General features: G+C 42.7%; 1 protein-coding gene across 2 annotated transcripts in view; it reads right to left on the bottom strand.

Annotated features, from left to right (window-relative positions):
- SDHA (succinate dehydrogenase complex flavoprotein subunit A) overlaps positions 1 to 13,053 on the bottom strand; it is a 29,886-nt gene that overhangs the window by 15,934 nt on the left and 899 nt on the right. Inside the window, exons 2-7 of one of the 2 annotated variants that reach the window (XM_041731691.1) lie at positions 6,954 to 7,043; positions 5,840 to 6,001; positions 3,592 to 3,735; positions 3,146 to 3,310; positions 2,156 to 2,304; positions 1,403 to 1,527 (exon numbers count right to left, since the gene is read on the bottom strand). In XM_041731691.1, the coding sequence (XP_041587625.1) occupies positions 1,403 to 1,527; positions 2,156 to 2,304; positions 3,146 to 3,310; positions 3,592 to 3,735; positions 5,840 to 6,001; positions 6,954 to 7,043 (835 nt within the window). The remainder of the gene's footprint in view (positions 1 to 1,402; positions 1,528 to 2,155; positions 2,305 to 3,145; positions 3,311 to 3,591; positions 3,736 to 5,839; positions 6,002 to 6,953; positions 7,044 to 13,053) is intronic. The other variant, XM_041731692.1, reaches the window with a different exon arrangement.

The following is a 13,053-nucleotide window of genomic DNA, read 5'->3' as shown; positions in this document are numbered from 1 at the left end:
TTTTATTTTATTTTATTTTATTTTTTATTTTTATTTTTTTTACAATTGCAAAGATTTTATTTAGCGGCTTTCTGTGCTTGGCACTTAGAAACAGAGTTCCGTGCATAAGGGCAAACTTTTTATACACTTTTACTTCGTACATATTTTACATACCCTTTTTATTGCCCCCTTTTTTAATATTCATAATATTGGATTCCCCACTAGGCACATAAATACATTTATCTACAACACCTCAAAACCAAAAAATCTTAATAATATCTGTATTATTTTACTTGGTATTATTTGCATTTCCACACCACTTAAAAAGTTTAGCTTGCACCAAACTTCACTTGTTTTCTTAACATTAAAGGATCTGAAGGGGAAGGGAAAGATAAGGAAAAAAAAAACCCAAACTTCAAAATGCAATAAACTATTTGATAAAAATGGAGATCTAAGGGCAGGCAGAAGGATGTAGAAGGCCCATCTGCTATTCCCTGGACGTGCCCGGATTTCTCCTGCCACAGGGGCTACAGGGCAGCCAATCCAGGTCAGGTGTCTGGATCTGGCATGTGAAAGGTCAGGCCTCTATTTGTCGCCTCTGCTCTTGGTATCATCTGTTGGGATTATAACACCCTTCCTTCTTCACATCTAAACTACTTAAACATTTTTATTTTTCATCTCTGCCAGGGATCAGAAAAATTATACTGACAGAGCAAAGAGAAAAAACAGATCTGGTTCTGTAGCAAGGTGGGTGGTACTGCCATAAAGTGTGGTGTCCCTCAGTTGATAGATCAGAAAAGCAATCAGAAAGTAAGTCCAGAATGAGACTCATCTCTCCTTCTCTGATTCACTTCTGGATAACAAAACCAGACCTGCACCCTCAGCCCAGACCTCCCTTCTGAACCCCACATTTGCACACTCAACTGTCTGAGGACCCAAGAGGAGCTCAATCTGCCCATGATTGGGCAGTTACCAACATCTTGGGGGGGTCATGTCTGCCACAGCTCATCTCAGCTTTATACTCTACTACTGGGACAGCTTGATGTCCTCCCTACAGCGACTGTGCCCATGCCATATCTGGTCAACAGCATCCCCCATAGCTGTGAGGACATTCACTCATAAATACTGCCCAGGTCCTACTGTGCGCGAGGCACTGTGAACACAGCAGTACTGGCCCCCACCTCTGGGAGCAGACCACTGAGTCAGGGAGAGGAATACTGAACAGTCATGGCTCTATGACAGGTGTAGAGTTAAGATGTGCCCTAAGCTGCTTTGGGGGAGACAGGGAAAGATCTCCTTGAGCAAATGACAAGGTGGGCTCTGAGAACATGTCAGTGTACGGAATTGCCGAGGAGTATTAAGAGCTGTGGAGGGCTTAAAAGACATGAAAATCCCTGACCCCATGAAGGCAATCCCATCCTACCTGTGGGGTGGAACTGAACAAACTCCAAGTCCTGGCAGGGAAGGCCTGCCCTGGTGACCATGGCGGTGCCGTCACCGGTGCTGGTGTGGGCAGACGTGCAGCTGAAGTAGGTGCGGCCATAACCTCTGGAAAACAGACATGCCAGCATGGAGAGAACATGACACACAGTGAACCATCAGGTCTGCCTTTCTAATGGCACCAGAGTGGACAGAGCAGCCCAGAAGCACTCTGACAGCTGCTGTCTGTATACACTACCCTGGGCAGCTGGGTGGGAGCCTGAGGGACAGAGAAGGCACTCTCATTGGTACTTTAGTGCTGAGTGACTTCCCTGATAAGCACGTGCTACTTTAATACTGAAGGCTGTAATGTTTATGGATTCATGCTTTTAAAGGCTTAAAATAAAAGACTAACAGTGTATCAAATAAAATTTACTTATTTTCATCATGTGAACAAACTACTCCAGAAAATTGGTATAAACACAGTACCCACTAAGCAAAAGAGAGGTTAGTCCAGAAAATGTCATGTGACTCTCCAACCCCAGTTTCTTCAAGGGTCCTCCCAGGTGCAAAGTAAGGCAGGTGCTATGATTGTCTCCTTTTAAGATAGAGAACTGAGGCTGACAAAATTTATTATACTCCTGGGTTAGGTCACCACCTGGGACTGAACCACTATTCCGTAGTGTTTCCATTTTTATAAAAGGAAACTGAGATCCAACTTCCCTACACAGAAATTAAATAGAAATTACACTCCTACCCGGTAGCCACAACAGTGTTCTTGGCTCTTATGCGATGGATGGACCCATCTTCTATGCATAGTGCAATAACACCACGACATTCTCCATTTTCCATCAAGAGATCCAAGGCAAAGTACTCTACAAAATAGCTGGTATCATATCGCAGAGACTAAAAAACATGAAAGAAAAACAGGGATCCCACAGTTTCAATTGCATTTAGGGTGTTAAACTGACATTTCAGCAATACTGCTCATGTGAACAGGCCCTGATCTGGTGCGTAACAAATGGACTGTGTAAACCCTAGGTTGCAAGAAGAGTCACAGACTTCAGCTCATATCAACCACAGGGCTGAACCTGACGTCTAACAATATAAAAGGTACCCTGCTCTCAGCTGTATGATCAGAATACAAGAAGGACACAAGTGTGTCACATGCACCAGAGAACACAATGTAGCTGCTCAGTGAACACAAAGGACCCTCATGAAACTGTCAGCTCCCCATGTGACATACAATTCCACAGGGTGGGCAGATCCTGTCACATATCTGTCGATGCACGCAGCCAGAGAAGCGACTCCTGTCCTAACATTCAATCAATAATGGAAATCAAGAGTTCAGAATACTGATTATTTGGCTACGCCAAAGTAGGCCCTGAGTATCCAGTAAGTACTGTCCCCCAAGTGTTAGTCCAGTCTAAACAGTTAAGGATTAAAACAAATCAATCAGTTCAGGAACTCAGAGGTACTGAGTCATAAAATACTTTTTCTGTTCTTACACTTGCAGTGCGGCAGATCACCGTCCAAACACGGTATAATGATTATCAATTTAATTTTCTAAAATAGGTACTTCTAAATTCATAATGACTACACACATCTTACCAAGTTACTGTGACCCCAGAGGCTGACACATTGACATTTTGACCTATCCCCAGGGTGGCCTGTTTCCAACTTGTCACCACGCGCCTGTCCTAACCAGACTGTGTCCTGTCACCCTGTGCACCCAGGGTGGCCTCACCCTTCCATACAACGTGTGCAGCAGCGAGTGGCCAGTGCGGTCAGCCACACAGCAGCACCGATGGGCCTGCCCGCCTTTCCCAAACTTGAGGCTCTGTCCACCAAAAGCACGCTGATAGATCCTTCCATCTTCAGTTCTGCTAAACGGCATGCCATAATTCTCCAGCTGTGAAATACAAAAACAAATACCTAGCACCTGGAAGGAATCAAGACATTCATGGTGACTTTACAGTAACAATTTCAATATAAGCCTGTGAACCCCAAACCAATATGTCCTATGAAAATCTCAACACTTCAGAAAAGAGAAAAACTTTGTCATTAAATGAACTGAATGGTTGACAATAGAAAGGGGTCTCCCTGTTCCACCCACTCATACCCTTCTTTGGGCTGACCACATCTGCCTCAAAACCTCTCTTGTGTCAGAAACAGACCATGCATGGACACTACCTCTACCACAGAAGCAGGGGCCTGCTCTGTCATGTAGTGGATGGCGTCCTGGTCCCCCAGCCAGTCGGAGCCCTTCACAGTGTCGTAGAAGTGCCACCTCCAGTTGTCCTCCTCCATGTTTCCCAGAGCAGCATTGATTCCTCCCTGCAAAGAGACAGCAACCTTACAAGCTACAAGGAGAGGCCCCAGTGGTATCTTCTAGGCTCATCCCAGAACTGGGTTCAGAAAAAACCAAATGCTTTCAACCTAACTGTCTGTAAGGGACCTGACTGCAGTAGGGGTACAGGACCTCCCTCAGCCTCAGTCCTCCCACCTAAGAAGGAACACGAAGCCCAACTCCAGAGCTATCTGGAGGGTTCACAATGCTCATCACTTCCCAACCTGGCACATAACAGGTACTCAACAAATCTGTCTGGGATCATTTTTTTTTTTTAATTTTTATTTATTTATGATAGTCACAGAGAGAGAGAGAGAGAGAGAGAGAGAGGCAGAGACACAGAGGGAGAAGGAGGCTCCATGCACCAGGAGCCGGATGTGGGATTCGATCCCAGGTCTCCAGGATCGCGCCCTGGGCCAAAGGCAGGCGCTAAACCGCTGCGCCACCCAGGGATCCCTGTCTGGGATCATTTTATGACAAAATGTTGCCAGTGGTATCTACAGGCATGTGTTATAGACAAGAAGTGCTCTGAATTCAGTCACAGAAAATGCCAGTACAGGGACAAGTGGAACGCACATTCTTCCTCTCCAGCTAAAACCGAGGAACTCCTCTCTTTCATAAGTAAAGGCATATCTTACATCCCCCTCTGTTTTCCAATTGTTCCTCAGTCACCAAGCAACCACACACTATACTCTTTCCCCATTTGGTGCTACTGGGCCTCCATTTCCCGTTATGTTTAATTACCAGGAGAAGAGTCACTAGCAGAGCCAGGGGCTCTGCGAAAGACATGCAGCAAATATTACCAAGTTACTTCTTTCTCCTCCAACCCCTCCAAATGTAAACCCAAACATAATCCTGATTAAAAAAAAATGTGAAGTACCGGCATACTAGCAGAATAGAGAAAACCTTGTTTAAAATGACACAAAAATACTTGGCCTGGTGTATGCATAGATGCTGTTATTTTACTGCTATTATTATTAGTAAGAATCAGACCACAGACAGCCAGTCTTCTTGGAATCTCTACAAGTACAATTCTGATTTTTTTAAAGTCATCTCTACACCCCATGTGGGGCTCAAACTCTCGACTCCAAGTTCAAGAGTTCACACTCTACCAATGGAACCAGCCAGGCACCCCTGGAAGTACACTTTAGACTCTCCCAGGCCCCACCTGTCTTATCCTTCCCCCAACTAAACTTATTTTCTCTAGAACCAGCATTCAAGTTAAGCTATCCATTTCTTACTCTTTCTATTGTATTAATATTGCATTATCTGAACTTTGTATTATTCTGCATTATTTATAATTATGTTTACATCTACTTTTTCTTTTAGACAATGTATTCTCCAAAGGTATAAATTATTTATTTTTTAGTTTACAAAAACAGTTTCAGAACAAAATAACTGGGCAACTAAGTGCCTGAAGAACACTGCTGGATACTGGATACAGGGCTACAGCAGTAATCAGGGTATTTATTGGTTCCTAGAAAGTCACCACATACTCTGCTATCTCTATTAGGAAAAGTATTCCAAATCCTGGAAAAAAAACAATCCAGTAGGATTTTGGAATGCCCAACTAGGGTGCTACCTACAGTGTGCCAAGAGAGAAAACTAAATTATAAAATCACCATACTTTTATCCTCTTCCTAAATTCTGAGCATGCAGACACCAGCATTCTTCTGTCCTACACAATCGTGCCATCAGCAAAGCTCATCACCATCATGGTTAATGAGGCCCATGCCAAGGATGCTGCAATAAACACGAGATTCAGGGAAAACAGGAAGTCCAGAGACAAGCTCATTTCATATTGGGGAAGTACACTGAAGACAAACCACAATGTGGGCAGGGGGCTGGGTAGGTGCTCAGAGAAGACCTGAGTGTAACTGGAGCAGAGAAGAGGTGAGAGGCTCCAGAGCGGCTCTGGCATGGGACTGGAGGCAGTACACGCACAGACACCCAAGGTGAGTGAGCTGACAGGGTGCAAGGAGCAAAAGGAGACAAATGTGGCTGTAGTGTTGTGGGAAGGAGGCTTGTGGCAGGAGACTGCGCCCTGCTGTGCAGGTGCCAAACCACTAAGGGAGCGCCCCTTTCTCTTACCTGGGCAGCAACGGTGTGTGATCTGGTGGGAAAGAGCTTTGTGACGCAGGCCGTGTTAAACCCAGCCTCCGAAAGGCCAAATGCAGCTCGCAAGCCCGCCCCTCCAGCGCCTACCACCACTGCATCAAATTCATGGTCCACCACTGGGTACTGCGTAGAGATCTGGAAAGGAACAATTCACCTGTCAGCCAGGGACTATGGGTGCAGCGGCAGAGTTCAGGCACAACGGAAAGAGGCACAAAAGAGCAGCTGCGGCAAACAGGGGCCTCCACCCCGCATATGTGGTGAGGGCAGCCCACCCCAACAAAAGGGACCTGCAAAAGGGACCACACTCATCCCGGCACCTGGGAAGCCCCCCAAGAGCTGAAATGCTGAAGAGGTACAACCTCAAAGCAAGGAACCGCAGAAGCAAGGGAAAGCAACAACACGAATCAAAATACTAGTTCTAAATATGATTTTTCTATTCAATTATCCTCTTTATCTTTGTAGAAATTTATACATACATATGCTTCTGAGAATCTAAGATAACACGGTGGAGATTGTGATTCTCCTAACCAATGATCAGCAAGTTTCTTGTGACCATGTTAATATGGTGTTTCACTCAGGTAAGCATATTTCCAGTCCATCTGGGCGACCACCTCTGCACAGAGGAATGGAACCCTGAGTTTGACTGAGAAGGTACCACCAGCATTCAGTAACTACTGTGAGCTTATGAGAAAACAACCTGTGAACAAATTTTAGTGTCTTCAGCAGAGAATAAGATGGGATTGATAAACACAGAGAGCCTACACTGGAGTGGCTTCACAGTTCTATGTCACTCGTCACAGTAAATAATGTTCATCTATCATTTTCATTCTATTATTTTGTGCTTTGATTGAAAGTTTACTCTGGTTTTAGATACCTACAAACTGCAAGCAAAAAGTGTTAACAACTATGCTTATATTTGTACAATTAAGTACTATATGCTAAAAATAATTTGAGCATCATTGGAATGAGAATTTTTTCCTTTAAATAAGAACTGTGTATTATTCCAATATACTGAAAACTGGTATAGATCGTTACTCCTCTAAGCCAATGATATCACCTATAAGGGAACAAAAAATTGTGAACTTACTGAATCTGAAACTTTAGCAGAGGACCTCTTATTCCCATCAACGGTGAAGTGAAAACTGCGGGAGCCTGTCTGCCATGCCGCCGGCCACTGCTGAGACACAGATGGAGAGCACTAAGTGTCTTAAACAGGGACTAGTGACCAAAATTTCCCCAAAATTTCAACCAAAAGAGGTTGTCAACCTCTTCAAGTACCCAGGTACTCCCCGTTCGCCTAGAAAGCTCAGCTGGGGTTAAGTAGAGGTACTTAACCCTGAAGGCTAGGGAAGGGCTAAAGACTTGGCACCCCAGGAAAATCCCTTCAGGATGAAGCCTCTTTCCAAACAGGACACTCATAGACTCAGACAGGAGAAGGCACAATTTCACGTTAATTTCTTAACTTAGAATTAAAAAAAAAAAATGTTATTTGTTTGAGAAGAGAGAGAGAGGGCACAATCAGAGGGAGGGGCAAAGGTAAAGGGAGAAGCAGACTCCCCATTGAGCAGGGAGCCCGATGTAGAGCTTGATCCCAGGACCCCAGGATCATGACCTGAGCCCCCACACGCAACCCTGAATTTATGATTCTTAGTGGAGAATGGGGAAGATTTACATTTTGCCAAAGTGGTAGTTTGCAAACAATGAAGCACTTTTACGGGATCCATCCTCTTCACCCTAGAGCACCACATGTCTGCAAGGTTTTGTGCTTCACTTAGAAAAGCACTGGACAGTGTAGTGGGAGATCCGTTTTCTAGACGAGGCTCTATTGCGTGTTGTGACGCCTAGGCACCAGTGGGATCATCCCTCCACTGTTAATGTGAGGACTCCAGGCCCAGAGGTGATCACAGATCTGCTTTACCACTCTCCACATCTGTTCTGGGCTTTAGGCACATCCTCTCTCGTCTGTCATACTCCACGGTGCTGTTCCCTCTGTCTGGACGCTTGCCTCTGGCCTTTCCCTGGCTAACTTCTACAACTCTCCCAAGTTTTGGCTTAAATGTCCCACTCTATAAACACTTATTCAAGAAAACTGGTATTAATGAAATCACAGTCCAGCATGAGGCCACATTCTTCATATGTGAACCAACTTATGAGGCATGTCTTTCCATTCTGCTGACTGCATTTTAGAGAACGGATAAAATGAAATCTTAGTAATCTCACAAAGAAGTACATTTAACAATGACTAAAGACGATAGAGATTGAGATAGCTTGTAGAGATAACTACAAGTATTCTGCATTCGGGAGACACATTATTTATTGGGTAAATAAAAAATTATTCTGTAGGACAAACAAGCAGGGAATACAGGAAGAATATGGCAAAATACAAAATGAATTCTGTGCAGTTTTGAACTGAAGGACTTCTTTCTAAGATTAATGGACTCCGGCCAATGCTGAACGGCTTGGCCACTTGCAAGTCACAGGTGGCTCCGACCTCTAGGTTTCTTCTAGCTCTGAGATGAATTGATGGCTGTCACAAATAGTTGACTTTATGCTGATAGCTCCAATTACAAAGAAGTTTCTTGGATTTCTAAGTAGATCTTAACTGACAAAAGCAATATTCTTAAATTCTTCAATTTCAACTTTAAATATATTTGTTTTTATCAACATAAGCCAATTTTCCCCCAGAAAATGAATCTAAAAACTAAAAAGAATATTCTTCTGTTTTAGTATAATTTTAAAATTGGTAAAATCATATCTTAAACAAGTCAGAGAATTTTAATACAAATGTTCTTGAAAATTTTTATAAAGTACAGTATAAAGGTATTAGCTTCAAAAAGAACAGTATATTTTGCAATACCAAACTGAAATTAAAATAGAAACCATGAGTCCATCCCCATGTCCCCACCATACCGCCAAAAGAGAGGGGAGGCAAGGCCATGAGTGCAGAGCACCCTGTCCCGCCTCATCTCCCTCAGGAGACCCACCGGCCCCACAGCAAATCTCTGAGTAATGAAGAAAACTAGATACTGTTTGCAAAATGCAACAATCCAAATGGCCATAGGCACAATTATAAAGTTGTGGTGACAGTACGGGGAGACTGGTCCTGTTAACAGGAATGGTTACAAATTTGATCTCAAATAGTATATGGAGGAGGCAATTATGAAGGCCTTTGATCATAAGAATCTGGATGGGCCATACTTTGCAGATGTAAGCACAACACAAAAAGTAGCTGTATACATCTAGGAAAACCTCCAGAAATTTCTTCCTCTGGGCATTCTTCATAAAGTAAAAGTATATGAAACTGACAATAATATTGTCATCTACACAGAAAAAATACCTTTTAGGGGCTAATACTATAGAAAGATTAATTTTTGGATAAGGTCTTAAAAAAAAAGATTTATCTGAGAGAGAAAGAGTGTGCATGAGTTGGGAGCCTCATGTGGGGATTAATCTCAGGACCCTGAGATCATGATCTGAGCTGAAACCAAGAGTTAGATGCTTGACCAACTGAGCCACCCAGGCACCCATTTATCCCCTTGGACTATCAAAGAGTCATCACATAACTATTATATCTCCACATTATCATCTGGAGTGCCTGATGGATTGAAATCATTGTATGTAAGACCTGTTGTGAATTCAAATCTATTTTAGAACCAAACGTGCAAAACATCCTATTGTTTAGAGTCTTTTATCTACAGATTAAAAATCACTTCATTTTCAGTAAAATGTTGTGATGTGAAATTTAAAGGCAAAATAAATCAATTTTTGTTTTTCCATTCTTTTATTTTCAGTATTCCTTTCTTTCCTGGTATAATATGAAAGGCAAAGATGTTTATAAGACTTAAAGTATGTGAAACATAAAAAAAAAAACATATGGGTGATTACACTGTCCAGAGACACAGACAACATACACTTCTTCCTTGATTACATCTTTTGTATTCTAAGGGCACAAGCTCATTTAATGAAATATAAATCACTTTGGGTGATGATGCACTGTAGGTGGATGTATGGAAACACTGCTTTAGTGCACTGTGTTCAGTGTACTTTTTGCAAAGCTTGTCCAACTATGAAGTGCTAGTGAGGACTAGCACATTCGTTGAACATTGTTGGAGTATCAGTAAACTTATGGCCACCTGAACGATTTTAATTTGGAAAACTGAATAATCATATATATTAAATCCTATGAAAATAATCAACTTGAAAAAGATTTATTATACTGCAAAGCATCTTTTAATTTTTTTTTTAATTTTTATTTATTTATGATAGTCACACACACAGAGAGAGAGAGAGGCAGAGACACAGGCAGAGGGAGAAGCAGGCTCCATGCACCGGGAGCCCGATGTGGGATTCGATCCCGGGTCTCCAGGATCGCGCCCTGGGCCAAAGACAGGCGCTAAACCGCTGCGCCACCCAGGGATCCCCAAAGCATCTTTTATATACCGGTTTTCCTAATTGAGCCCATTTTGTTCTGATCGTTAAGCTTACCTGTTTCAGTTGAACTACAAAAAAATAAAATAAAAACAGTGAGACTGCCTAAGCATTTGTTTCTTCTTTCTAGGATGTTCATGTTGAATAAGGACACATATACACATATACACACATACACACACATGGCTAGCTTCAACAGTGGCAGCTATTATCATGAAATCTTTTTTTTTTAATTTTTATTAATTTATGATAGTTACACACAGAGAGAGAGAGAGAGAGAGAGAGGCAGAGACATAGGCAGAGGGAGAAGCAGGCTCCATGCACCGGGAGCCGGACGTGGGATTCGATCCCGGGTCTCCATGATCGTACCCTGGGCCAAAGGCAGGGGCTAAACCACTGCACCACCCAGGGATCCCTATCATGAAATCTTTAACAAATTATCACACTCGCTGCAGAAAACAGAGTATTAGCTTTTCATCTAAATCTTACTTGAGCAATTTTAGAATTTGGAGAGCCCAGTAGTAACCCAATTTGTCTTTGATAAAACTCTTTTTGGGTCACTTATTAACATTTTAAAAAAAGATTTTTTTATTCATTCATGAGAGACACAGAGAGAGAGAGGCAGAGACATAGGTAGAGGGAGAAGCAGGCTCCATGCAGGGAGTCCGACATGGGACTCGATCCCAGGACCCTGGGATCACGACCTGAGCCAAAGGCAGATGCTCAACCACTGAACCATCCAGGCGCCCCACTTACTAACATTTTTTAAATTAAAGCTTCAAGCATTTTCCAACAGAACAACATAGAGAAGAATGAGGAAATCTACCTAAGAGGTAAAATTAAAGGAAACAGACCTTTTAATGGCAGGAAAGCACAGGTGAATGACAGTAAAAGGGAGAAAAAAGTGAAGAGAAGGGTGGAATCTAGCAAAGAGGACAGTCCTCATCTAGAAACAGGTATCTATGAATCATGAAAAGGAAACTGATCTACACAATCAGAAAAGCAGCCAATAAAGGATCTAAAAGTGGTTGCATGACTACACTGAAGGACCAAGGATGTGAGAAGATGGTTTGCGTGAACTAAATCCTCATTTAGCAGCACAAGTTGATGTCCGAAATGAAGAAAAATACACCTGCATATTAGCTAGAAAAATGCAGATAAACACCAGGGGAAATAACAGAAACAATTCAGAACTGATCCCACTGGGGAATAGACCTGGGGAAGGAGTGGGTCTTACTCCTTTTCATTTATAAAGTCTTCTGTACTCCTAGACTTTTTTCTTTTTTAAAAAACTCTGTGTAATTATTTTCATTAAAAATTTAAAGGTTTTTAAAATAGGGATGCTTAAAGTTCACAAGATTACCAAGCACAGCCTGGGAACTGTAGGCTATGGCTTGAGCAAGCACCTCCACACAGAGAAAGGGAGACTATCCTGGGTCTGGACTCAGGTCAGCCTGGCTGTACCGGATTTTATACATTCCCCCTAGGTAAGGAGCCTCTGGAAAAATCTCTGCAACTCCAAAATAAGATGCATATCTAAGTTACATATCAAAACTAAACCACAAGCGAACCAGAAAGACATCACACAGAATGCAGAACTGAATGCCACCGCAGTATAATTACCCCAAGAAACAAAATGAAGTTACTACAATGGCCTAAATAATGCAATTCTAAATATACACCATTAAAACATATTCAAAATTATATATTTTAAGAAAAGAAACTGACTTATTCTAGAACAGTACTTTGGCTATTCACCTTAAAGAATTTGAAAAATCTCATCTGAAGCAGTTAACCAGCAACTATTTATACTTTTCGTTTCAGTAAACTAGTTTACAACAGTCTGCAAATTATGTCAGTGCACTGGGGTAAATAAAAATGAAACAAAGGCAAAATAGGTTTGACAATTTTGCGACTTGAAAGCAGCTTTAAGTATAAAGTGACTTGGAAACATCATAGAATTGAACGAAAGAAGATAAAGAAAAATTCTCCGTGGATTTTATCCAAATTATCCTCATCATGTACTCTCTATGCTGCATTTCTCAGTCAGGAATCATTTCTTTTTTTTGTTCTGCAAATTTAACGTTTATGTTTTTGCCAACCCTAAATTCCACTAAATATACTGCTTGGGACTGCAAAAGCTATCTTCATCAAGATATAAAGACTTTAAGACCAAAGGCATCTTCTAGGAGGCCTAAGTGGCGGCTCAATTTTGCTATTGGTCCATGGCCATCAGGTTCACTGGTGTGTGAACACAGGGTTGCAGGGAAGATTCAAGGAGATAACAGAGGAAAAGTGCCGGCTGCTAACAGCCTTGTCGACCAAGATCCCTGGGAAATCAGGCCAGCACAGGACAGGTTTACACACCCTGACCTGCTGTGCTAACAGCTCATCGCCAGAATTCTTTCTGCCCAGCTTAAAGGACAAGGTTTTCATAAATCCACAAAAGGAGCTCCACCGGCCTGAGGGTCGCAGTCTGCACGAGGACGGAAGCACCAGGCGGGGGACGACTGTGGACAGACCTATCCGGCTTGTCCCCCAACACACCCGTCAGTCTCTTCACCTGACAGGTAGGAGCACCTGCAAGTCTGCTTAGGGACAGCTGACCGCGATGACCCCACCGACCGCGGACTCTGCACCCTCCAGCCACAGCACCTCGTGAAAGCCTGTACACTGTCCTCCGGCGCTGGCGGGATGGCTGACCCTGCTCACATGAACTGGTAAGACCTTTATTTCAGGACGGACAGAACTGCAGGGCA

The sequence above is a fragment of the Vulpes lagopus genome, chromosome 17 (assembly GCF_018345385.1).
Source record: "Vulpes lagopus strain Blue_001 chromosome 17, ASM1834538v1, whole genome shotgun sequence".
Classification (NCBI taxonomy): Eukaryota; Metazoa; Chordata; class Mammalia; order Carnivora; family Canidae; genus Vulpes; species Vulpes lagopus.
Note: the sequence above shows the minus strand (reverse complement) of the source record. Positions and strands in the feature narration are given on the sequence as shown.